A 27,350-nucleotide genomic window follows, 5' to 3' on the forward strand; every position below is an offset into this window, starting at 1 on the left:
TTCGGAAAAAAAGAAATCTCCGAACACCTGGGTCCAGTGCAGTGAAAAACGACAGTGTTACACGTTCTCATGCCAGGAGATGGTGGCTCACCCCCGCTCTCTGGAGTCCTTTGGAGCTTTCTGATACCATTCACAGGATGGAGCAGTTCACATGATCGTTTTCTAAGTTCTTTGTTGCCCAAGCATATAAGGTGAGCACGGCATAGATGGCTGCCCTTGGAAGCTTGTGTTTCCCCACCATAAAAACAGAACTATCTTTGAGCCATGGGGAACCTCACTTAATGACATCTTTTTTTCCCTCTTTTAAATCTGATATATTCTTGCGCTTCTGGGTTTTGTTTTATTTTGACTGTAAGGGTGAGAGTGGGCTGAACGCCCTTACGATGGGGGCGGAGGCTGGGGGCGGAGGCGGAGCGAGGGGAGAAGGGAGAGGGCGGTTCTTTGACTCCACCTGGAAAGTACCAAGAGGCATCTCTGCCCAGAGACTGTAGCAGCCGGCTGCCCCCACGGAGCAAGGTTTAAAGACAAAACTAAGTGGCACCTCTGTTTAAGATCTGTTTGTGTACAGAAGACTTGTTTGGGGAAAATGACCTGGAAGGAAAGCATCTGTGATCCAAATCCCTCATTGTAAGCACAAGTCATTCCTTGTCCGGTTATTAAAATCGCTTTGGGACTATAACAGCCACTCTTGTCACCCCCTTTTAATAGGAAGTTGGCGTTTCCTCCCGGATTTCTGCACTGGAGGTGGAGGGTGGGGAGAGAGGGAATCAGCTCTGATGATTTACAAACCGGGAAGTTTTCTGTGCATCTCACGGGTTTCCAGTGTTGGAGATCGGGTTGTTGGAATCTGGGTGCCCAGTGATCTTTTTTTAGCACAGATGCCATCGGGGTCCATTGACCAGGCGTGAACTGGGGGTGGCCTCCTTGGTTGGCCAAGGCTGAGTTAAATGCCTCGGGACGAACCCCAAATGGAAAGGGAGCATTGTGGCTTTTATAATCCAATGATGCAGTGATTCTACCAGCTTACAGGAGTTCTCGGCAGGTGCTTTTTATTAATTAATGAAGAGCTAAGGCTCATTTTTGATAGATAATATATATTTATTAAATGCATTACTGTGTGTTTTATAATGTATCTTTATCTTCCCCTGGCTGACTGTTGCATACTTATAAAAAAAAAATCGTTAAAAGAAATTCCAAGACAATCAATGTGTACCATAAATGACTATATAAATATCACAAATTTAAAAGGTTGTAAAGCATGGGCAGATAGGTTTTATTTTCAAGATGCTGTTCTTAACACAAAAATAAAGGCTTTACTATTTACTTAAGACGTGTGGTAGATTGTCAAAACAACCCAGTATAACTGTTAGGCTTTCAGATCTGCCCTGAGGCTGAGGCTGAGGCTGTGGCATTTTGAATGGGAGAATCCGGGTTAATGGCAAACCATGGGACAAATGAGGGTAATAAGTTAATTTACCCATAAAAGTGGGAACTTTCTATAATACTCTAGGCCTAGACAACAAACACCCTTTGTTACTGCTGTCTGGGCTTAAATGCCTCATCTTATTGGGTTTGCAATGAAAGTCAAAGGTCTGGTCTCCTTTGGAAATGATCGCAAGCAAAGGTGTCTTTTTTTTATAAAAAAGGGTGGTCACCAGGTAAGCTTAAAACCCAAGGCAGAAGTTTGGGACTTAAATCAGAATATGGATCTCTGCAAAGGCAGCCAAAAGTGGGACAACCGGTAACAAGGGCACTCCGACATCTTTTGGGGCTAGAGTCCACTGCACGTTTTAACAGCAGTGGACGTAGACGGATACTCCTGAAGCACTGAAGAAACATCTGGATGAAAGGACAAAATTTTGGGATAATGCAGAAAGTCAGGACTGGTATTTTCTTTTACAAACTATTTGCACTAAAGCATGCTTGCAACAAATCCTATCTTGTGTGGAAAAAGTTCCGTGTCCACACGTACCAAGTCTTGTTGTTACAGAAATCACAGTAGAGGAAGAGTAATTTGGGCATTTTCCTTGGACAGGAAAAGATACCAGCAGTGGTCAAGGTGACGGAATCTTGGCTGCAGGCACCTCATCCTCCATTTTGCATTTCACTACGAAGAAATGAGAGAGAAAGTCAGGATCCATTTACATACATAGACAGGCTTGTCACTTGGAAACTGGAAACTCCACTGTGTGGACAAGGCCCGTTGCACCCAAACCCACCGAGTGCCTGCTCCGGGTCTGGCCCCGCAGATCCGCCGGGAAGAACACAGGGCCATTGTGCTCTAAGGGCAGCACCTGAAGGTTCAGAAACCACTTCCTGGACTGTTCGCGGCCATTCTTAATTCGGTTCAGAAAAAGGTCAGAAGTGTGCTTTGCAGGTCGGGGGACTGAAGGAAGGAAGTTTCACTAACGGCGATGACAGATTCCAGGCTTTCCACTCAACCCAGGCTGTCAACACAAACCCTGTTTCCCTCCACCCACCCCAAATGAAAAACTCAGGGTATCGCTGGGGTCAATGACAACGTCAGAAAAGAAAATCTTTTCTCCAGTGTCACAGTCTGGACGAGAATGTGACACCACTGATTTCCTGAGTCTGCCAAACAGGAAAGTTAGCCGGACACTGCATGGCAGTGTTTGTGAGGGAAATTAATCTCTGCATATAAAAGCCCCTCCCCAGGTAAACATGGAAACCCAGTCACCTGGGTGGGGGGGGGGATCCTTTTGGAAAGACCTCTTTTTTTTTTTTAAATAATCTTTGCCTCTAGTATCCAAGCGCTTGCCCCGTAGGTTAATGCCTGAACGGTTATTTGAGCAAGGCCGCAGGCTCTGATTATTTGAGCGGAGCACTGTTCTGGTAGAAAGGGTGTTTGGAGCGGAGCACTGTTCTGGTAGAAAGGGTGTTTGGGGTTGTTACTGGGTAGGGTTGAGGTTTCAGCTGAGCCGGCCCCCATTCCTGATCTCCTAGCAACTAAGGACGTGCGCGGCTGGACGCCAGCACAGAGGTGAGGTGTGTGCGCTGACAGTCCCACACTGACAGTCCCACGCTGTGCGGTTATTTCCTGATGGCATGGGAGGAATGCCTGCAGCAGCACAAACCAGCCTAGCAGTCTGCAAACCGAGGGTCCACAAAGACTTCCCAAGGGTGCTTGGTCTTGGTCCATTCAAAGGAAATCCCATTTCTAGCTCTGCAGCTTCCGTGCATGGACTTGCAGGTGTGGGGCTGGTGTCGGTCCTCCTCTCATACCTGTCTCCGTCTCAGCCCAGCATGTAAAAAAAAACCCAGGTGCCAAACAAGAAAGCAGTTCGCAATTTGAGGGTCCCCAGACTCTGCTTTATTTTCAATGTTTAATAACTATCAAAATGTGTAATGCATTTATTTGCTTTTGTATACTACTAATGGTTATATATATATATTTTTTTTTGAGACAGAGTCTCGCTTTGTTGCCCAGGCTAGAGTGAGTGCCGTGGCGTCAGCCTAGCTCACAGCAACCTCAAACTCCTGGGCTCGAGCAATCCTCCTGCCTCAGCCTCCCTGGTAGCTGGGACTACAGGCATGTGCCACCATGCCCGGCTAATTTTTATATATATATATCAGTTGGCCAATTGATTTCTTTCTATTTATAGTAGAGACGGGGTCTCGCTCTTGCTCAGGCTGGTTTTGAACTCCTGACCTTGAGCAATCCGCCCGCCTCGGCCTCCCAAGAGGTAGGATTACAGGCGTGAGCCACAGCGCCCGGCCTTAATGGTTATATTAATAACTCAAACTAGAAAAATATTTTTAATACTTGGGGCCTGTGTTCAAGGACTTTTTTTTTTTTTTGCTGTATATACCTTTTGTTCCATGTATATGGAAGTGCTGTGGGCAACCACAATGAGGACCCTGCATGCGTCTAGATGCTATCGACAATGACATTGATCCTTGATAGCCAAGGATCCGTCACACCATGCTAAGTGCTCTCCTGCTATCCCACTGAACCATGACATGCTGGTGACTGTTTAATAACTGATTGTGGGTTGAAAAACTGTCCTCATTTGTGGCATTTGCCATTTCCATAGCCCATCGCAAGCTACCAGCCCGACTACATGAGGCAGAGCTGGGAAGAGGTGCACGCAGCCGGACCAAGCTGGCTGCTTGGGTCCACAGGGGGAGGTACCCAGCTAAACTTGTGTAGCATTAGGCATAACGCGAGAGCCGCAAGATGGCTCTCCAAGTGTGGTTGGGGGACATTTGCAACACCAGGAAACTGTGAGAAATGTGTGGCCCCATTCCAGACGTACAGAAGCTGAAATGGGGCGAAGCCCAGCTGTCTGCATTTTAACAAAGGCCTCCAGGTGATTCTGATGGATGCTGAAGTGTGAGACCCACTGACTGCTGGTTTTCTATCCTGACTGTAAATAAGAATCACATGATCAGCTTCTGAAACTTGCTGGTGCCTGGGTCTCCCCTCAGAAACTCTGATGTCATTGGCGTGGGGCCCAGGCAGCAGAATTTAGGCAAAGCCCCTGTGTGTTGCTAAAGACCTGCCAGGGTGGAGGAACAGACTGGGGTTGGAATCCCTTTAAAGAAACACGGCTGTAAGACCCTGAGCGGAGTCTAGAGTTGCCCTCACTTCTCAGCGTCACGCTGGCTGCCTGTGAGCCTCGGAACCTGAGCTGCTTGGGAGAGCTCCCCGTATACAGCTGGCGGGCAGACGCTGGAGGCTGTTAGTAGCTGGAGTGAAAGATGGGAGGAATTCCCAGCCCTTGGGGTTTTCCTAGTTTTCCTCAACTCTGCCAGAAGGAAGAATTCACCTGCTTGCCTTTGTCCCAGTATTTTAACCAATTCCGGTCCATGCCTGGATAACCTGTTACCCACCTCTTATACTTCGACCTTGCCAGGGAAAAGGTCCCTCTCTTTCAGACCATCACACAAATCTTGAGGGAGGAGACCAGAGAGGAACGAACTAGGGACCTTCAAAGTCGAGTCGTGGACAACAGACAGTATCTAGAGTTGACAGTCTAGAAACAAAGGTGGGATGTGGAGCTGCACAGTGGGGTGACCTGGGGGCTTCCCGCAGTCCCGGTGGCCAGGCCCCACACCCTACACAGTCGAGGCCGCCATCTGGAGGTGCCGCCACATCGGAAAGCTGGCATTAGCAAGTGGACCTGAGTCTCACAACGAACACAGGCGATTCCAATCCTGTGCCCCCCACTGCTGAAACCCTCGTGCACATCTACCGGGAGACGTGGATTAGGGTGCTCAGGATAGCAGCAAACGGGAAACAACCCAAACGTCCGTCAACACTTGATGGGTGAACAGATCGTGGTCTGCTCGGCCAGTGATTATACAACAGCGAGCGTGAGTGAGCCACGGCTACACACGTCAGCTTGGATTAGCTTAACAGCGTTGAAAGGAAGATGCAAGGCACAGAATCATACACATAGTGTGATTCTATTTATAGCAAATCTAAATGTTGAGAGATTCATACAGAGGTGAAGAGAACAACTGTCACAAATGTCAGGGTAAGTCACTTCATGGTTGGAGAGGAGCTTTAAAAGTGACAGTGTTCTGTTTCTTGGGTGGTGGCTGCACGGGCCTTTGCTTTATAGTTATATGTGTTTTATAGTCACTTGTATGTATATTTCATCCTCAAAAGGGTAAAAAGAAAGATGCTAGTATGTTGCTTGAAATTACGCTGTCAACCAATAAAGGAAGAGAAAAGAGCAGTTGAGCTGTTTGGGGGATGGTAGGGATGGGATGTAAGTAGGCAAACTCTCATCTGTTATGGCAGGAAATCAGTAAATCATAACTAGAATCTTATCTGCCGTGCACACAAGCCTGTTAGAGACACAGAAGTAACCACCAGAGAAACAGCTAAGAGTTCTTCCGTTTTCTCCTGTGTATCTTGCAATCCATGAGAACCACGTGCAAGGACTACTTTGCTAAAAATTAAGAAACAGATCAAATCTCTGCTTGGTGGTCCTCTTCCTTCCTGTCTGGGCAGAACCTAGCTTTGCACAGGTAGGTATTCCTGAGAGGGGGAAGGGAGGGAGAGGGGGAAGGGAGGGAAGGAAGCAGGAGTGAGAGAGGCAGAGCAGGGATGCTGAAAGAACACAGTTTCCACCTGAGTTTAGAGACATCCTTGTGGTTGGCTTCCAACACCAACAGACAGATGCCTCAGTGCCCCTGTGCTGTCCTTGTCCCCCTTGGCAGGCTGGTGCCCAGCCAGTTCCGGAAGGGCTGAGAGAGTGGAAAATCCCGGAGAAAGATGCGCCAGCCCTTCAGCTTCAATTAAAGGCAATGTGAGGAGAAGGGCCTTGCATGCTAATGAGACTCGGTACATCATCTCCTCTTGGTCGCCCCCATCCTCTCCTGTCCTGGTCAGTGACAGGGCTGAGAACTCTATTCACAGCCCAGAGAAAAGCCTCCTGGCCAGCAGTGCAGAATGGATAGAGGAGAAGCCTAAAGCTCAAGGCGAGGAAATCTGGGGACCCCCAAGGTCATCCAGCCGCCAGTGCAGTGTTGTGCAGACCGGGCCTCTGCATGGGGTGAAAATACAGATTCCTGGGCCCCACCCCAGAGCTTTAGAATCCGAATCACCAGGAGTGGGGCCTGGGAATCAGCATCCCCCTCCACTTCAGCGCTGTGGGTGATTCTTCTGATCTGATAAGCATGGGAAAGAGTAACACAGCACATCCCTCGGTGCCTGCTTCCTCGGGGCCTGAGTCAACAACCCAGGCCAGGTTGGAGAATGGCACTGCCTCCTACGACTGCTGGCCAAGAGATGGGACAAGGCGTGCAGAGCGCTCGGCACTGACCCAGAGCTAAGCGCTTGATAAATATTAGCTGTCGTTACTCTCAGGGAATAGTCTTTGCCCTCTAGGAGCTTGCAGACGAGAGGGGGAGTCAGAAAAATCAACAGAGAAGTATAGGAGCCAAGAGACATTCACACACTGCGGAGGGAGGTTGCTTCAATGTGCGTCCATCAGACACGGGGCTGTGGAGCACAGCAGTGCCGGGCCTGAGGTTACCAACAGGAGACTGGCTCGCACTCTCAAGGCAGCAGTATGCACAGGAAACCTTACATTATTAATCTTTTTAACCAATGAGCACCCAGTTTCTAGGATTCCAGGTAAATATTAAGAGCAGATATTTTGATGGTATTTATGGAGCCCCTGGCACAGACGAAGTCATAGTGAGGCAGGCACCTTTATTTTCCCCACTTTTTCAGAGGAGGAGACTGAGGCACGCACAGGTGTTGTAGCTCACTCAAGGTCACATCTCCGGCTGTCTGGCTCCTGCATTCATGCTCTTAAACTCTGCAGGGTCAGGGTCTCGCAACCGCCTCCCACCAGGGTGACAAAGATTTCTGTGATCAGAGGCAAGACAGCGATGGACACAGATGCAAGTGTCACTCCCGCGTCATCTACCTCATCAACGGTCAGGGAGTGACCAGGCACCTGGTGACGTCACTAGAAACGTGGTGTTTTGGCAAAGTTTAAGGAACAAGGAGAGATCTAAAGAGGGAAATACAGTGGGGCACATTTCCTGTAAATTTTGATGATGCCAATTTACAATTGCTTAGTAACAAGTTAACGGTGTCTCCAGGGAGTATAGGGACGGCACAGGGACACCCAGGCTTTGTCTGTTGGAGTTGGAAGCCTGCCGCAGTGATGTCTCCAAAGCTAAGGTGGAAACCAGGTTCTTCTCCCATGTGGTCGCCTCTGCCTCTTTTTCCCCCTTCCTGCCTTTCCAAGGGGGGGAGGGAGTTTGGTTATATTTTTAGAACAAGTGACTCCCATTTCCCATTCACTCCTGGGTGAGTTCTTCATAGCACGTCCCTTAAATGTGATTGCCCAGTGCAAAATTACATCCGTTGCCTCCAAAATTACACCTGTGGCGTCAACTCAGTCATGGCCCTGCATCTCAGCTATGTTAAAAAAAAAAAAAAAAAAAAAAAAAACTAAACATAGACAAAAATGATTTAAAGGAAACAGGTGAATTTCTGTTTTCCCAAATGTTCTACAATATACGTGTATTGCTATACAGTTGGGGGAAACTTTCTTTCGAAAGGAATCATCAGAAAATATACCAGACAGAAGAAAAGAAAAACCTGTCAGGGGAATCAACACCTAAGTGTTATTACTGCAGTTAGTGCCCAGAGGTGGGGGCAAAGGAAGGCAGGATAAGAAATGGGGTCCAGAGGCAATTGAGGCCGGGCATGGTGGCTCACGCCTGCAATCCTAACACTGGGAGGCTGAGCCAGAAGGATCTCTTGAGGCCAGGAGTTCGAGATGAGCCTGGGCAACACAGAAAGACCCTGTCTCTACAAATTTTTTTTAAAAATTAGCCAGCCGTGGTGGTGCACGCCCATAATCCCAGCTACTCCAGAGGCCAAGGCTGGAGGATTATTTAAGTCCAGGAGTTTGAGGTTGCAGTGAGCTATGATCGCACCATTGTGCTCCAGCCCAGGCAATAGAGCAAGACCCTATCTAAAAACAAACAAAAAAAAGGCAATCGGAAGCTGCAGGACTCTGACCTCCTGGGGTCATCAGATCCACATCGGGAGACCCTGAAGAGAGAACCACCCACATGTGAAGCTGCCATAGTAGAGGTGACCATTCAAAGGTATATTTATGAAATGTTTGCTAGGAAAAGTTTCTGATTAGCAAATTGCTAGAAAAATAATGTCCTCTCTCCCCACCCAGTTTTCATGATAACAGAATGGTAGACTTCGGGGTCCAGCAGACTCCATATTCAAATCCTGGCTCTGCCCCTTAATAGCTGGGTGACACCCCACCCCCGCCCCCAGCCTCAATTTCCTCATGTGAACTATAGGTATAATAATCTCCGCCTCACAGAGAACTTAGGAAGATGAAAGGAGATGATATATTTAAAGTGCTCGGTTCAGTGTCCCAGTGGTACCAGTGAGACACTGCTTAACATAGAGGCAGAAGCTCCTAACCACCCTGATGAAAAACATGATGTGGTAACAGAACAAATTAAGACCAGTGGAAACCAAGAGGCAAGGAAATTAGCCGCTACTTGACCCTGCTGCTCATTATACCCAAGTTACACTATATTGGCATGCTAAAAGAAACTTCCACTCACACCATGACAGGGTTTCCAGTTCTAGGAAGGCACGGCCCCTTTCAAAAAATTAATGTGACTATTCCTCCCCTGCTTAGCTTATGATTAAGCCATTGCTTAAATTTAAAAAAGCAAGAAAACCCAGGGGGCTGTTCTCAGGAGAGAGAACTAGGTTCTGCTGTGTCTTCTATATTTCCTTAATAAAACTTGCTGTTGCTTCCCACTACTGGCTCACTCCTGAATTCTTTCTCAAGCAAAGCCACGGACCCACTTGGACATCAAGTGATTCCCAGCACTGGGAGTTACTCTCCTGTGACACCAGCACATGGTGCACAAAGTAGGTACTCAACACGTGTGACTTCCTTTCCCTCTAAAGGGACTGTAGAAATACGAACTTTTAGAAATTGCTGCTAAAGAGTTCACTTGGTAGCTTTTAAAATTCATAAGATGTCACTCAACTGAAAGTTATTTATCTTGCAAGCTTGGCTCCCAAACGCAGCCAAGGACTTGAAAGTTAGCAGGAGAAGCCAATGTAGATGTTCTGGAATGTGTTTCCCAAACTCAGAGCAGTCTTTAAACATCATTCTGACTAGTTGATCTACCAGATACCCCAACGGCATAACTGAATTTAGGAATGAAACGGTGTCCCGATGGCTGAGAAGCACAGGAAGGTGGGCAACATCACTAGCCATCACCAAGGACAATAAAGCCACTATGCACCCATCTGAATGGCTGAAGTGAAGAAGACTCAGCACGCTCAGTGTTGGAGATGCAGAACAACTGGCATGCTCATGCTTCACTGATGGGAATGTAAAATGTGCAGCCACTTGGGAAAACGACTTGGAAATATCGGCTAGAATTAAACATATGTCTACCCTATGACCCAGCAATTCAAAATCTGCAGCTGAAGTGAGTATTTATAGCCACCAAAAAACATATCCAAGAGTGTTCAAAGTAGCGTTTTTCATAATAGCCCAAAGCTGGATACAACCCAAGTATCCATCAATAAATGAATGGATATATGACTTGAGATCATACTCACGTGATGGAATACTATATAGCAATGAAAAGGGCAAACTAGTGCTACCCTCAACAGTTTGGTTGAATCTCTCAGACATGATGTTAAAAGAAGCCAGATACATAGTAGTTCACACTGTGTTTTCCAGTTATGTGAAGACAGAGAATAAGCAAAACTGTTCTGTAGAGAAAGGAAGTCAGAACAAAATTTACCCTGGGGGAAGGCGGATACTGACTGGGCATGAGGGAGGCTGCTGGGGTGCTGGACACGTTCTTTATCTCCATGCAGGTGTAGACACATACAGAGGTTCACTGAGCTGCGTGCTACTACCAGTGCACCCTCCTAAATGTAAGCTTTACCTCAATCACAGAAAATAAAACAGGAAAAATGGGGAGGAAGGGAATGGCCACACAAACCTAAAGGCCTTTTCATTCAGCAGTTACCTAAGCAGTTCCTGAGGGTACCACTTGCCACAGAATATTAAAATATCACAGAATTAATCGGGAAATTTGCATTAACTGGATTGTGGACACGATGCTCAGGGCTTTACACACATGAATCATCTCATGTAATCCTCCCAGACACCCTGGGAGGTAGATGCTCTCATCATTTCCATTTTATTGACTGGGAAACTGAGACTCAGAGATGCTGAACAACTTGCCCCAGGTCACAGAGCTAAGTAGATAGCCATGCCAAGACTTTAACCCTGCTCCATTTGTATCCCAAACCCATGTTTTGGTCTTAACCATCATGTCACACCCCCATGGAGTAAGCATCGGGCCCTAAAATTAGCAAGGCAGGGGAGTGTACAATATATATTACCAAGATTTTATTTTTCCATCATAAAAAGCAATACATTATAGAAAATTTGAAGAATATAGAAAAAAATAGGAAAAAAATTCTTTTGCCCTCTTCACCCCCCGCCTCCCAACCACTCCCCACTGGAAGGACAAATTGTGGAAGATTTCTTTCTACAAAGAAATAAATGTTGACATTCAGGGGGTAAATGTCAAGAGTCTGGTAAATTTACCGCTATTTCTTGACGGTGCCAGATGTTGTACTGCAGTATTTTTAGGAAAGTTGGGCCAACTTGGAAGGCACAAGGCATTCGGGGAGAATCTGCCAGTCTTGAATGTGCAATAATTGTGGCTTTCTGTTGTTGACTTCCAGTGTTGCTAAAGTTAACTCGAGCAAAGTGCCCTTGAAGGCAGTATTTTAAACGGGAACACTTTGGGCTGGAAGTGGCAACACTGGTCATATTGAGACCCAATTCTGGGATCCTCAAGTTTTGACCCTGGAAAGGATCTCGATTCCTGGAAGGGGAGATATTTAATAAAAAGGCTTATTTTTATAGGTGAAAACTGACAGCCCGACAGGGGAAGGAAAGCCACCAAAGCAAAGCCAGCCACGGGGCCATCCAAGCATGGCTTAGTTGCTAAGAGCACAACTCAGGGAAGAAGAGAGATCTGGCTTTGAATCCCACCACCATTTATCAACTGGGTGGCCTGAAAAAGTCTCTCAACCTCATGGAAGCCTCAGCTCTCTCATCCACAAAATGGGCATAGTAAGACCCCCCCTTTTGGTAGAATGCAAAGATGAAATGAGATGGTACACCTTGCATGGCACGTGGTGAATGTTCACTAAAATTATTTCTTAATCACATGAGCCATGCAGTTACTGTAGCAAAATTGGAAAATATAGAATTTTAAAACAAACATTTAAACAATTTCTTTAAATCATTGAGTAAGCTTTCATTTATGTGTTATTCATATGTTTATATATATAGATATGTTAGTATTTTCTTTCTACAACTCAAATTTCCAAGGGTCTTTCCATTTCGCAATTAAGCTGAATTGCCTCAAGATTGGAGTTTCAGTACCACAGTTTAAACAGCCACCATCTGGTTGTCCTTCGAAATTCTGTGTCTTCAAAAGTCTAGTGAGTCATGGGTGTGAATGAACACAGACGAACCCCATCAGCCGTGTCTTGTGACTTTTTTATTTATCCCTGCATTCTCAGCTGCTGCTGCCAAAACTGAACCTTTAGAAAATATCCCAGGCATTTTGAATGACTTTAGGGTATAAACAGTTCTCATCCAGTTCAGACTGGCAGAAGCTCTGTATATTAAATGTTGCCTTTAAGAGAAATGGAAACAAATCCTCCAGTTTATTTTTAAACAGCTCCTCTACAAGTATAACAAGGTAATAAATAATTGAGAAGTTATTTCAATCAGTACTTAGGGATTCTGAAGCCATATTCCTGATGGTTGACTCAGAACCCGAGGGCAGACGGGGCTCAAGTCAAGAAACTCCAAATGCTAAGAGAAGGAGAGGGGAATTAACATTCCAAGGGTTTCAATCACAGAGTTCCAATAGGAAGCCCCCTGGTATGCCAAGAAGAAAATGTGAACATTTTCAACCACTTACTGTGGTGTGAAACATATTTATCTCCAAACAATGCTACCTTTTTAGTAATCCTAGCACTCTGGGAGGCCGAGGTGGGCGGATCGTTCAAGGTCAGGAATTAGAGACCAGCCTGAGCAAGAGCTAGACCCTATCTCTTCTAAAAATAGAAAGAAATTAATTGGCCAACTAAAAATATATAGGAAAACTGAGCCGGGCGTGGTGGCGCATGCCTGTAGTCCCAGCTACCAGGGAGGCTGAGGCAGGAGGATCGCTTGAGCCCAGGAGTTTGAGGTTGCTATGAGCTAGGCTGATGCCACAGCACTCACTCTAGCCTTGGCAACAAAGCAAGACTCTGTCTCAAAAAAAAAACAAAAAAAAAAAACAAATGGAAAGGATCATTCATCTCACCTTTGTCATTTTTACCCCATCAATGTCTCCTAAATCTATCCACTTCTGCCCATCCTCACTACCGCCAGGTCATCCAATCCATTCCCGCACCTGCATCGTCCATAGAGCCCTTCTGGTGCGGTCCCCCAGCTAACACTGTGATCAACTCCAAAGACCTTAACAGGGCCCTGAGGCCACTGCACTCTTCCTGCTCCATTACAAGGGCCTTCTTTCAGTTCCCCTTTGAGACGCAGGGTCATTCCCTCAGCCTGGAAAGCCCTCTCTGCCTCTCACGTGTAGTTAATTCCTAGCATGCTTCAGGTCTCAGCCTAGAGGAACCTATTCAAATCCCCCACCCAAATCTCTCCTAGCACCCTGAACCTCTTCAAAGCACCCCTCACAGTCTGTCATCAAGTGTTCATGTGATTACTGGAATAGCAGCTGCCTTCCCGACTAGACTCGCTCGGAGTTTCCCACAGAGCAAGGTGCTGGCTTCAAGTTTTCCACTGCATCCCCAGCACCTGGCTAGGCCTGGTCCCTTGCCCAGAGCAGGTGCTTGGTTAGGCTTTGTTGAACCGAGGAACAAAACCCTACTCTAGCTTCCTGTGAACGCCCCAAGCCCTCTCTCAGCCTGCAGGCTGTCAAAAGCACACACAGCCTTTCCAGCAATGTGAGCTCCAGCTCAGTGGGAACTGTAGTACCGGATCAGAAGGGCAGGGTTTGCATCACCTATAAAATTGGGTTCCTCGTGGATCTTATTACATAGGGTACTGGAATCTTGATATTTAAATACATCAACTACTGAGATCACATATAAAAGTCCACCAGAAAAGTGCCTGATATTGTGATATAATAGGAAATATATATTCTGGTTTTCATTCTGGTTTCCTGGCCCTTAGCTCCTTAAAACTCTTGGACTCTCTGAAGACATAGATGCCTTTTTGTATGCTAATGAGATGACTGGTGACTGGGGCTCCCAGATAGTCTCCAGATGAGGGCTGGTTGCTAGGGGAACCAGCCACATGATCAAAACACCGCTGCTTTCAGCCCCACACTCTGGGGAGGGGCTGAGGGTTGAGCTGATCACCCTTGGCCAATGACTGAATCAGCCACGGCCTATATAATGAAGTCTCCATAACAACCCAAAAGGATGGGTTCAGAGAGCTTCCGGGTTGCCGAACACACGCAGGTGCTGAGAGGGTAGCAAGCCCAGGGCAGGCATGGGAGCTCCACACCCTTAGCAAACACCTTGTCTCATGCAGACGTCCTCACTTGGCTGTTCCTAAGTGATACCCTTTGTAATAAACTGGTAACCTAGTAAGCAAACTGTTTTCCTGAGTTCTGTGAGCCTCGCTAGCAAATGATCAAACCTGAGAGAAGGTCATGAGAACCTCTGATTTGTAGCCAAGTGGGACAGAAGTTATGGGTAACCCAGGAACCTGCTACTTGTGACCGGTGTCTGAAGCGACAGCAACCTTGTGGGACTGAGCACTTAACCTGTGGGGTCTGCGCTAGCTCCAGGTGGTGTCAGAATTGAGCTGAATTGAACTGTAGGATGTCCAGCTGGTACTGCAGAGAATTGGAGAATTGATTGATGTGAGAGAAACCCCCCACATACACATTTTGGTGACCAGAGGTGTTATAAGAGTATAGAAGAGGAAAAACAATTTTTTTTTTCCCTGTAAAAGGTGTATAACAAATGACAGTTCTTGTCAAAATTTGAACCACAGTTTGCTCGGTTTCAGGGGCTAAGTTCCTTAGACCCTGCCACTGCCACAAGGTAACCAAAAGCAATGAACTACAACTTGGGGTAGCTACCCGCTTCCTTTTTGCCTCTTTGTCCTAACTTTGTCAGCACCTACTGTGTGGTTGTTGACACTAGACTTAAAATGGTGCACACGGCAGACAGAGCCATTGTTCTCTTGGAGCCAAGGTATGTTTGAATTAAAAGATAAATTATTTTTAATATGTTAAAAATATCTTCAATAACTACAGAGTTAACTGCTCTCAAAGTCATTGCTAGGAAATGATCCTTATAAACTAATCTTAAATACATATAAATATTTAGGAATGAAGACATCTACACGATGCCATGATATCAAAACACTTCACTTTGGCTGATGTGAAAAACTATTTGATGTCTGTTCATTACGATTGTAGTTCCCAGGCTGATTGGAGATACCAAATGCAACCCCTATCTTGTCCATTTCTGCTGCCTGTTGCAACTTTTACAACAATGACAACAATAACTAAAATAATAATTAGTAGTAGTACTACTACTTATTGAGTTCCTATAATATGCCAGATTTCATGCTAGGCCATTTAATCTTCAAAACAAATCTATGACAGTATCATCTCCACTTTTCAGATGAGAAAACTGAGGTTCAGAAAGTTTAGTGACTTTTCTAAGATGCAAATGTGAGGTTCAACTCCTCTTTTGTCTGCCTGTTCTACTGCTTTTAGGGAAATCATATCAAAATTTGAATTAAAAGATTAATGTTTTTAATATGTAAACATATCTTCAATAGCTACAGAAATGAAATTCAACTCTCTTAAAGCCATTTCTAGGGAATTTATCCTGTGATAGTCATCTGAAGTACATACAAAGATTCAGAAATGAAGCCAGCCACAGCAGCAATATTTATAATGGCAAATTTAGAAAGAAGTGTCCAATAGGAAAATAACCAAATTATACAGCCAATTATATGTAAAAGAAGTTTATCATGAAAGGAGCGACTTTATAAAATAGAGTTAGGTGGAAAAAAACAGGGACACATGAAAATAACTGCTATGTAGTATGGTCTCATTGATGTAAAATTAAAGATAGAAATGCATTTTCAACAAGACTGACAAGAAAGAAGACACCTGGAAATCCAAGGGACCCAGAAGAGCCAAAACAATCTTGGAAAAAAAAGACCAAAGTAGGAGGACTCACATTTCCTAATTTTAAAACTTGTGTGGTAGTGGCCTAAGGGCAGACATATGTAATAAATCAATGGCATAAAATTGAAAGTCCAGAAACAAATCCTTACATTTATGGTTAATCGATTTTCAACAACAGTGCCAGGTTCGTTCAATGGGGAAAGAATAGCCTTGTCAACAAATCCTACTTGACAAATGGACACCGCCATGCAAAGGAATAAAGTTACCTTACACCATATACAAAAATTAACTCAAAATGGGTCAAAGGCCTAAATGGAAGTGATAAAACCACAGAACTCTCAAGAAAAATGAATAAAACTTTGTGACCTTGACTTAGGCAATAGTTTCTTAGATATGACACCAAAAGCATAGGCAACAGATGAAAACTAAACTGGACATTATCAAAATTGAAAACTTTCATGCTTAACAAGACACCATCAAGAAAAAGAAAAGACAACTCACAGAATTGTAAGTCACATATTTGATAAGGGACTTATATGTAGAATATATAAAGGATTCTTGCAATTCAATAATAAAAATACAAACAATCCAATTAAAAAGGGCAAAGATTCTGAATAGATGTTTTTCCAATGAAGATATACAAATAAATGGCCAATGAGTACATGAAAAGATACTCAACATTATTAGCTTTCAGGGAAATATAAATAAAACCACAATCAGATACCACTTCACACCCACTAGAATGGCTATAATCCAACAGACAGATAATAACAAGTGTTGGCAAGGATGTGCAGAAATTGAAACCCTCAGACACTGCTGGAGGGAATGTAAAATGGTTCAGCCACTCTGGAAAATTGTCTGGCAGTTCCTCAAATGATTCAACCTACAGTTATTATTATACATGACCCAGCAATTCCACTCCTAGGTATATACCCAAGAGAAATGAAAATATTTATCTACACAAAACCTTGTACATGAATGTTCACAGCAGCATTATTCATAACAGCCAAAAAGTGGAAACAACCCAAATGCCCATCAATTGATGAATGAATAAATGTGATACATCCTTATAATGGAATATTATTCAGCCATGCTATGTACTGAGTTACACCTCCTCAAAGAATTCATACGATGAACCCTTAACTCTGTCCCTTCCATGTGACCATATTGGAGACAAGACCTTTAAGGAGGGGTTTAAGGTTAATGGGGGTTATGAGATTATATGGATGGAGGCCTGATCCAATAGAGCTAGTGTCCTTATTAGAAGAGGAAGAGACACCAGAGATCTCCCTCTCCCGTGTGAGGACACAGTAAGAAGGTGGCAGTTTGCAAGCCAGGAAGAGAGCCCTCACTGGAACCTGACCATGCTGGAACCCCTGATCTGACTTACAGCCTCCAGAATTTTGAGAAAATACATTTCTGCTGTTTAAGCTGCCAAGTCTGTGGTGTTTTGTTATAGCAGCCCAAGCAAACTAATACACATCATATAAAGGAATAAAAGTATTGATACATGCTACAACATAAATGAACTTTGAAAACATTGTGCTAAGTAAATGAAGACAGTCACAAATGACTGCATATTGTATGATGCCACTTATATGAAATGTCCAGAATCAGCAAATCCATAAAGGCAGAAAGTCAATTAGTGGTTGTCTGGGGCCGGGAGGAATGGGGGTGATGAAATTGTGCTAAAGTTCATTGTAGTGGTGGTTGCAAATTTCGTGACATTTCTGTGATATCTGTGATATACTAAAAGCCATTGAATTATATACTTTGAATTGTATGATATATGAATTATATCTCAAAACTGTTTAAGAAATATGACACTTTAGTAATGGTCATTTCTAGATGGTAAGGCTTAAAATTATCTACTTTTTGTTCAGTTTCCTATAAAAGGCCAAGTATTACTTCTGTAATCAGTTAAGAAGAAAGATATTTTTAAAATTCTGTAACAGAATCCAGCAGTATTTGCCTTGTCTGCAAAGCTGATAAAACTCACACCTCTGCAAGAATCAGATACACCCTAAAGACAGTTGTTGCCCCTGGGCTGGGCTTCTTAGTGTTTAATGGTCTTTCACATGCATTCTCTCATCTGAAGTCTACAATCTCTCTCTGTTTTCCTCCTGAATGTATTTATATCCTACTTCCTCCCTAAAAGGATTTGAGATGATTTACAACAAAAGCCAGTAAATAAAAACAGAAAAAGAAAACCAAGTCTGAAGAGAAATGGAGAATTTAGATATGCTAATGCTAACAGTTAAGAAATTGCTATCAATGAGCTTTAAATTGAACTCTGAGCATCCTGGCAGACAAGGCAAAAAGGGAAAGTCAGGGAAGAAGCAAACCATTTTCTCAAGGGTAACAGCATCTTTCCTAGCACCATTTGCTGTATGACATTTCTCACATGGATTTATTTTTTAAAAGGATATAACAGAGTCTGGCCCAGAGAACATTTTTACAGAAAATGTTGAAGTACATTTAAAATGGCTACCTCCTAAAGCTACCTTGGTTTTGAAAGCCAAAGAGACAACACCTTGGCAAATCCAGGTACTCTAAGACCATGGGAACCAAGTATATATAAACTCATCCAATCCAGTGGTGTTCATATTTTTAAACTGCCACCTACAATTACAAAAATACATTTTACATTGCTTTTACAATACACAAACACACCTCAAACAAAAATTTCACCAAATAATATTTCCCTTACTACAAGCCAAGAATACTATTATTTTCTATCTCTGTTCTATTTCATTTTTGAAATGTCTGTGGCAACCCACTAATTGATTTTACCATGCACACTGGGAAAAATAATGCTCTAAGATGAATAAAAAATGGTATGGTTTACAATGGTAGTAAGTGATCATTATTGAGCATCTAGTATATACAATGCATTGAACTAAGAATGTTACATGCATTATCTCATTTGGGTCTCCCTAGAATCCAGTGTGTGTGTGGGGGTTACTTTTTATTATTTCCATTGTACAGATGAAGAAACTGAAGCTCAGAGAAGTTAAGTAACTTGTTTAAGTTCACAAAGCCAGAAAGAATTTGTAGGTGAGCATTAATTAGCTCAAGTATTTTTTTTTTGTTAACACAAATAAATTTGTCTCTCAGTTGGGTTTTTTTGGGGGTGGCGTTTATTTCATTTTATAGTTAAAAGATGAACGAATGATCAGAAAGGGTAAGTGCCTTGCTCAAGGGCACACAGCTAGGAAGTTTCCAGCCAGAGTTTGAATGCAGGTCTTAGGACCCCAAGCCCAGGACTCTTTCTACCATTATTAGCTGCTCATCCTGGACAGCTTCAAATGTCACTTTGACACCTCTTAAATGACAAGTCTCTGGATGCCACAAAAAGCAAATGAGAATAGTTCCAATGCACGTGGCAACAAGAAAACTTGTGCAAAAGATGACTTCGTCTCCACCATCTCCCTCCTATTCGGATGGGCAAAACAAAGCACTTTAAAAAAGTTTTCCTACACACCAAAGCATTACCAGTGGCAGTGAGGTGGGTAACTTTTTAAAATCTCTTGCTACTTCTCTGTATTTTTCATAAGGAGGATGTATTGCTTTGATAAGGGGGCAGGATTTAAATTATTCTAAAAGGAATTGCTCTGAGCTACTTAACATCTAGCCTCTGCAGCCCTACGCCTTTAAAATTTTCCACATCCCAGACTAATGAGAGTTGAATCTGAAAACTGGCAAGACACTTTAGCTGTTCAGATCCTAAATTTAGATCCGAAGGGTGAATACCATGCGTCAACAGCGTTGGACTGGCGCTCACAGAGGGAAAGAGGGACAATTTGGCAGGCAGCATCATTACCCTTTAAGCCAGGCTACCAGGCATAAAGGAGCACGTGCTTTACGCCCTTGGCAGTGCAATCAGAGGTCCTGGTGGACTTCGTGTGAAACCAAACACCAACAGATTTCTCTTGAGCGTTTTAACTCCATAAATAACATCCGTGCACTGTGGCATGACGAGGTGGGGAGAGGGGGAAATCTAGAGTGAAGCTGCTCAGCTCTGCTACTTTCTTGCTGTGTGGCCCTGGGTATGTTGTTCAACCCCTCTGTGCCCCAGTTTCTTCAACTATGAAATGGAGACCATGATAGTACCCACTTCAAAGAGCCGTTGTGAAGATTAATTGAGCTGCTACTAGTGAAGTGCTTTTGAAAATGCTTGCTTCGCAGTAAGCGCACAGTAAATATGAACACTTCTTATTATTCTAGAAAATATGGATAATCAAAAAAGAAAAGTTATCACCTGTGTTTCTATTTTTGAAAAAGGGCATCATTTACCCCATCAATCACCTGCCTTACCACCATTTAGAGATGGTCGCCATTAGCGTTTTGGGGCTATATTCTAGTAGACTTTTTGTCTTTATCCATTTATAGATGGATGACTTGGGAAGGAGGTTACGTAACGCAGATCCACTCATTCAACCAAAAACTATTTCTTGAATGTTTAGCATGTGCCAGGCACTGTTCTAAATGCTGAGGATAAAGCAGTGAACAAAACTGGAAGGAAGAAAGAGTCCCTACCGTCAGACAACCTATATCCTAGTGCAGTCACACAGACGACAAACAAATCATTAAAATCCCGGGTGATACAAAAGAATTAAACACTTAAAAATTATTTTGAAAACATTTTTATTTATTTACTTACTTATTTTTAGGAACATGGTCTCGCTCTGTCACCCAGGCTAGACTCAAACTCCTGGGGGTAAGTGATCCTCCTGTCTCAGCCTCCCAAGTAGCTGGGAATGACTACAGGCCTATGCCGTTGAGCCTGGCTTAACAATTATGAATCAGTGACTAAGTTAAATATATCACACAAGGATAATTTGTAAAGTAAGTAGCACAGTTAATTCTACAACCCAGCAGATGCTCTGTACGTAGCCCCAGGTAGCAGGTACGGAACCACGGCACTCAGCCACCCTGGAGCCGGCTTATCCCAGATCCTTTGTCACAGCCATGCTGAAGGGCAGCTGTGACATGCTAATTTCCCCAAGGCTGTGAAGAAGAGGTGGCACCAACACCAAGTTCTTGCTCTATCCCTATCAGAAGCAGCATGCCATGATACAAATTTGGCAGTGGTCAGTTCCTCTTGAATGACCCCACAGACAACATGTTAAATGGGGACAGGCAGGGTAGAGGGGTGGAGGGGCCAGGTGGTCAGGGAGGACTCACTGAGAAGGTGACATTAGCAGAGGCTGACGGAGGCGAGGGAGCCAGCCATGGCTACCTGGGGCCTGGGCCTTCATTCTTATTAAACAATTCACATACCATACCATTCAAACATTTAAAGTACGCAATTAACTAGCTTTTAGTTATATTCACGGAGTTGTGCAACCATCAGCTATGAATTTTACAACTTTCCATCACCCCCAAAAGAAACCCTGTACCCTTTAACTAGCACCCCTTATTCCCCCAGCCCCCCAGGCCTAGGCAACTGCTAATCCACTTTCTCTCTCTATGGATTTGCCTGTTTCATTTCCTATAAATGGAATCATATAATTAGTGGCCTTTGGTGCCTGGCTTCTTTCACTCAGCATGACGTTTTCCAGGCTCAGCAGCGTCGTAGCAGGTATCAGTCCTTCATTCCGCACGTGGCCGTCCCTTCTGTACTGAACCCCAGCTGTGTTTTTAGAGGTCATGGATTCCGGACCTCTCCTTCAGTCTGTCTGTCCATGGTCCGACTGAAAGAAAGGTTGTGAGGATAGCAAAGCAGTGTGATGTGGAAAGTTCTAAACGTCCACAGCTGTGCGACCATAGGCGAAAGATTTAACCTCCGAGATACAGTTTCCTGCCCTAAAACATGGGTGCAACAATAGTTTCTACTCATTCTGTTTGTTGTGAAGAGTAGAAGTAGCATATCTAAAGTGACGGCCATGTAGTAGACACTTAATTAGAGCTATTATGAAGTTGAAGGATCTTTGCAGACACCAAGGTTTAGGTAAGGTGCAGTGCTGTCCTGCAGGCTGAGACAGGACGGGACAGGGCAGGCACGACTTGCCATCACCCTCCTTCCTATTAGCTCCAACTTTCGTTCAGAGTCACCCCTGGGTGTGACAGATCCAAACATGGTGACAGGAGGGGCCCTCATTCCAGTATATATGATCAAACTTCACAAAGATCTCCTTTAAACATCCCTACCCTTTTCCCCCAAAACGCTCTCCCATCACCAAATATCCAACCCACACTTCCCTCCATTCTCCTTCAACCCCGAAACTTCCAGAGTCACTCTCTGGCCTCCAACAATCCCAGCCGACTCTCCCCAACAAAAGCCCAGTAGTTAGCAGAATGCTCAGCATCTATTGTTTTGGCCTTCAATCTTGAAACCAAACACCCAAACCCAACAGCCACCACCAAGACAACGAACGGCAAGGTTTGGAGTTTTCCAAGAGCAGGCCTCTGGCGTGGGAGGCAGGAGACACTACAGCGAACACCTATGGGATACTCTGTTTCGTTCTTCCAGAGATTTTCTTATTCTCCCCTTCCATTTTTTAAAGCAAAAAGCAAGGCTGATACAGCTGATAAATTGCAGAGTTGGGCAGGAACACAGATCCCCTGAACTTTAATCCAAATGAAACTGTGTTAGTGAGAAGAGCCTGGCAAAGGACGATTTTTGAATCCAAAGCTATTACTGGGATCTTGCAGCTAATCCAGAGTGTTAGGGCTTTGCTGATGTGGTGAGAACATATTCTCTCCTAAGAATAAACCCATGCAATCACTTTCTCTGGTCTCTAGCCCGATACAGCCTTATACATTTCCCCCAGGGGATTCTAATCTGCAGCTAGCATGGAGAACCACTGCTGTAGGCAAATTACCTGGAATGAAAACTTTATTTCTGCTGACAGCTTTAAAAATATTACTAAAACCAGCCACCAGTTACTGACCATTCACTTCGTGCCAGCGATCTGTTTAATCCCATACATGGCTGTCTTATTTAATCCTGGCAGGAGCCCTCTGTGACAGATCCTAATTGTCCCCATATAACAGAGGATAAAGCAGAGGCTCGAGAGGATGGGCGATTTGCCCGCAACCGCACTGGTGTGAGAGGGAGGACTCCAGTTCTGTCAGACCCCAAAAGCCAATATTCTTAATAACAACATATATTAACCACATGTTGAACACTTTGTTGAATAATAATAAGCACTACTTGTGGATCACTTATTATGAGCCAGGCACTATTCCAGTTCATTTTATCCTCATAAAAACTCTATGGAGTGGTTGCCAATGTTAGTATTGCCATTTTATTGCTATACAAACTGAGTCACAGAGAAGTTAAGCCACCTGCTCAACGTTGCACGATTGAGAAATGTTTGAAACTTAGTCCAATCTGATCATGAGCCTTCTAGAGGTTTGGAGATTTATATACAATACAAAAGCATTCTGCATCTACATAACCACGCAGAAGAATATTAAACAGTCAGAGGAAGGAATGAAGCTAATTAGGTTGGAAGTAGTCATCTGCATAAACTTAAATATAGGATCTTGAACTTTCGGGGCAAGCCACTAAGAAAAGAAATCATACTTCATTTTATTTTTTAATCTCCGCAGACCAGTAGGGATCTTCAAGCATTTCAATAGGAGGCATGTCCTAGCTGTGCAGACTTTTTGCAACTTTTAAATGAAAAGATATGTGTGAAAGGTGATGTCATCCAAATATCCCCAACCACTGGTGAGCCTTAAAAATAGAATTGATGGAATGAATACCAAAGCACAAAGTCACTAGATGTCTTTTAATCAAATTTTTATCTCTTTGGCAGGTTAGAATGGAGAATGAACTAATGTTTGAGGAGAGATGAGAGAAAAATATTAAAATGAAAATGACACCTTAGATTTACAGAGTTACTTCTTCTTAAAGAGCCAAAGTATTATCAAAACAATGACCTCACTTAGAAGTATTACTGCGGGATAATAATTCTCATTTTACAAATAGGGAAAATGTAGCACAAAGGTTACATCATCCATCAAAAGTCCCACAGTGGGTTAGTGGCATTAAGTATAAATTGATATAGCATTTTTGGATGATAAAATGGTGATCACGATCTAAATTTAGTATATGCATCTCCTTTGATACAACAGTTCCACTTCTAGGAATTTATCCTATGGAAATATCTCTATATGCAGGCAAAACTATTCTACAAAAATGTTTATAGGACATTGTTTGCAATACAAGCCAAATATCCATTCATAGGAATTGGTTAAAAAAAAAGTATGGTATTGATCTATCATTTTTATGAGGCCACTAAAAATAATGAGACAGATCTATATGTACTGGCATGAAAATATGTGGATGATACATTGTCAAGTGAAGAAGCAAGTTAAACTACAGTAGATATAGTATGGTTGCATATTTGTAAATATATATATTTATATTACATATTGCTAGATGGAAAAACTCTATGGACTGATGCGCTCAACAGTGGCTGTATCTGGACAATGAATCACTGAAGATTTGACCTTTTTTGGTGTATGACAGATTGTTTGTTAGTCACAAAGGGCCTCAACTAACGTCAGAACCCACCTCCTAAGCCTCAGGCTAGCGGGTGCCCTGCACACAGGTCCCCTCTTTGGTGGCAAAACCCTTCTCTACTCCTCATCTGTAGACAGGCAAGGGATTTGGAAGGAGGGAGGTAAGAAATCTTCATCCTTATTCACTTAACCCTGGCTTTCTGCTCTGATGAACCTGTCTCTCCAAAACACAGGCGTAGATCCTGCAGCCTTTGGACAGGGGACTCGGCATCCCCTACACCCAAACCTAGACCAGTGGCCTGTGGTCATTTTGGTGTTAGGGGACAGGGTGGGAGGCATGGCCAGACACTGCCCGCTGTCCAGCCTGGGGACCCTTAGGTACCCTGTCGGGAAGCTCTCTGCTGGACCAACATGCCCTATTGGGCACTTGAGTTATCGGGCAGTGTGGCTTGGGACAGCCCTGGCCTCGTTGGCATCTGGTAGATGTGGGTTCAAATCCTTGATCTCTGGCCCTACTGGCTATGTGGCCTTGTGCAAGTCATGTATCCTCCCAGCCCTGGTTTCCTCATCTGTCTAGTGGAAACAATATCATCTCTCTGAGAGAGCAGCTGTGAAGACTCCATGGAAACATAAGGTGCTCAGTACAGGGCCTGGCACATGGCATATGCTCGGTAAATCACAGCTACTCCCGGGCTACAGACCTCTTCTCTGCTCTCAGTGACACACCCAGTAACACAGGGTAGGAAGGAAAGAACTAAGTTCTAGCGCGTCCTAAGGTCACAAGCCGGTAGTGAGGCCAAGATGAGGGGCTCGTTTTAAGAATAACCTTTAAACCATTGGGAAATCCTAATGGTTAGGGTTCGTCATTACAATCTAACTCTAAAATAGGGAAAAGACCTTTCTCTGGTTTCCATCCCCTGCCCCAGGCTTTCATCTTTTCCTTCTAGAAGTAAACATTGCTCTAAGCAAGCTGTTATTGTATTTAGGGAAAGGATGGTGTTCACTATGTTACAGTGTCCTCTTTATGACAGAAAAATCAAATCTCAACTCCAGGAATAAGTGTGCTTCCAAGGAACATTTTAAATCTTGAGGACACAATAAACCATTAATGATCCTATTTCCTTTATTGTTTGGCTTCTAGGAAGCTCAGGGTCATATTTCTATTTATTATAGGAACATTTGTGAGGCTATTATTCACATTCCATAATATATTAGGGAAGGGCTCAGTATTTCCTGAACAACTGGTTTGTCTTCTTTTCCCGTGGCCACTGTAAATTATATAACAGATTACATTTCCATCTTTGCTTTGTCTCTAAGAAACTTCTATGTTGGTCAAAGGATATGGTAGGTTTCAGTTATAAGATGAATAAGTCCCGGGGATCAAATGTAGAGCATGGTGACTATCGTTGATAATACTGTATTGTTTACTTAAAATTTGATAAGAGAACAGATTTTAAGTGTCCTCCCCACACATACACACAAGTGGTAACTATGGGTGGTGTTGGATGTGTTAATTAATTTGATTGTAGTAATCATTATACAATGTGTATGTATATTAAATCATTGTATTACATACCTTGAATATAATTTTTATTTGTCAGTTAAATATTTAAGACTTTGGAGTATTTTGCTTACTGCGCTTAGTGGCTTTATTTTTTCCCCTAATCTTTATTTTTCCTTATTTTAATTACCATATTTACCTAAAAATATTGTATGTGTTTCTGTAACTATTACAAACCACTCTTGGAATGAAGCAGGAATAGTTGAGCAAACAAAAAGTAAACAATCCATTTCCTTTGACAGATCAATCTTTCCCAACAACCCCTGCATTTTTTTTCAAAACATTAAGAAGAGATAAAGTCATTTAAAGATTATTTGTATATAAATAAGGAATACAGATACAAACACATATGATAAATTTATCTGATGTTATGATATATATATGCACGTATGTGTGTGTATATATATAAAATTTAATCTGATTGTTATGGGAACAATTTCTATGGTTTCTTTCTCCCTGCTCATACTAGATTTCCAAATAAAATATGGATATTCAATTATAAAGCATATTTGAAAACAATTACTGATTATACGAAGCTAAAAATATGCTATTAATCGAGGCAGAATATTTTACTACATCTCAAAAATGACTTAGGCATCTTCTGTTGAATTACATTGGTTGAAATTCTTACCACACACATTTTAAAATAATTTCTGCATCTGTCCCAGTGGATAGAGACGTGAGGATAACCTCATCCCATTTCTGTCCTAGAAGAAAATACTGTCTGGGCCGGTGGCCTCTGACTCAGTGTAACATGAGACGGGCTATATATGACCACGATTCCAGCCCAACAGCTGATGTTACGCTCCCTCAGACCTCCTGTCTGCACCAAGGTTGCTCCAAGATACAAACTTGGCAAAATCCATTCATACTGCAAATACCAGAGCACAATATGGATAAAATGGCAAACGTTTGTCTGCTGGATGTGTACACAGATGAGTTGCTGTTGCTTTTAATGAAGTTGAAAAACCATTTTCATTTGCAATCACTCCACTATTTTTTTATTGCAAGTCTCAAGGAGAACTAGCACGTGCTTAACATCCATTTCCAAATCGCTTCGCTGGAGTCTCTGAGGTCTAATTACTGTGTCACCTTGGCTGGGGAGATTTATTCCCTAAACCTCTGCACTGCCCAGATTCATAAAGTTTAAAATAGGAAGCAACTCTAGTGCATGAGCTTAACAAAATGATTCGGCTTGGGACACCTGAAGGGAACAAAAAGTTCTGCTTCACTTGGGTTCAACAAGCAGGTTGTACCCTGCTTCTCATGATTCAGCCCCAAGTTAGGGGCTTTGGTCAATGAAACCATAAACAACAAGAACCCTGAAGCCCAGATGATAAGAAATCAGAGAAGCCATATGTCATGTTCCTAAAGATTCCTGAGAAGTTTGGGTCGGACAGTAGAATCCAAGACAGCGTCTTGTCTCTCTGAGTCTCTCCTTGGGGATGTGTCAGAACACTGAGCAGAGAAAGGGGGCTCCTGGGCCCAGGCCTCAGGCCCTCCACTGCTGTGTGACCTTGGGCAAGTTACTAGATCTTCCTGGGCCTCT

The 27,350-nt window shown here is 43.4% G+C and overlaps 1 protein-coding gene across 4 annotated transcripts in view; it reads right to left on the reverse strand.

The window, feature by feature from the left end:
* Positions 1-1,666: 1,666 nt before the first annotated feature.
* IQCK (IQ motif containing K) overlaps positions 1,667-27,350 on the reverse strand; it is a 107,283-nt gene continuing 81,599 nt past the window's right edge. For all 4 annotated transcript variants that reach the window (XR_012913483.1, XM_075995134.1, XM_075995135.1 and 1 more), the window contains one exon: positions 1,667-2,107. Coding sequence is in view for 3 of the 4 variants with exons in the window: in XM_075995134.1 (XP_075851249.1) it covers positions 2,055-2,107 (53 nt within the window). In the remaining variant the exon portion in view is untranslated. The remainder of the gene's footprint in view (positions 2,108-27,350) is intronic.

The sequence above is a fragment of the Microcebus murinus genome, chromosome 19 (genome assembly GCF_040939455.1).
Source record: "Microcebus murinus isolate Inina chromosome 19, M.murinus_Inina_mat1.0, whole genome shotgun sequence".
NCBI classification, from domain to species: Eukaryota; Metazoa; Chordata; class Mammalia; order Primates; family Cheirogaleidae; genus Microcebus; species Microcebus murinus.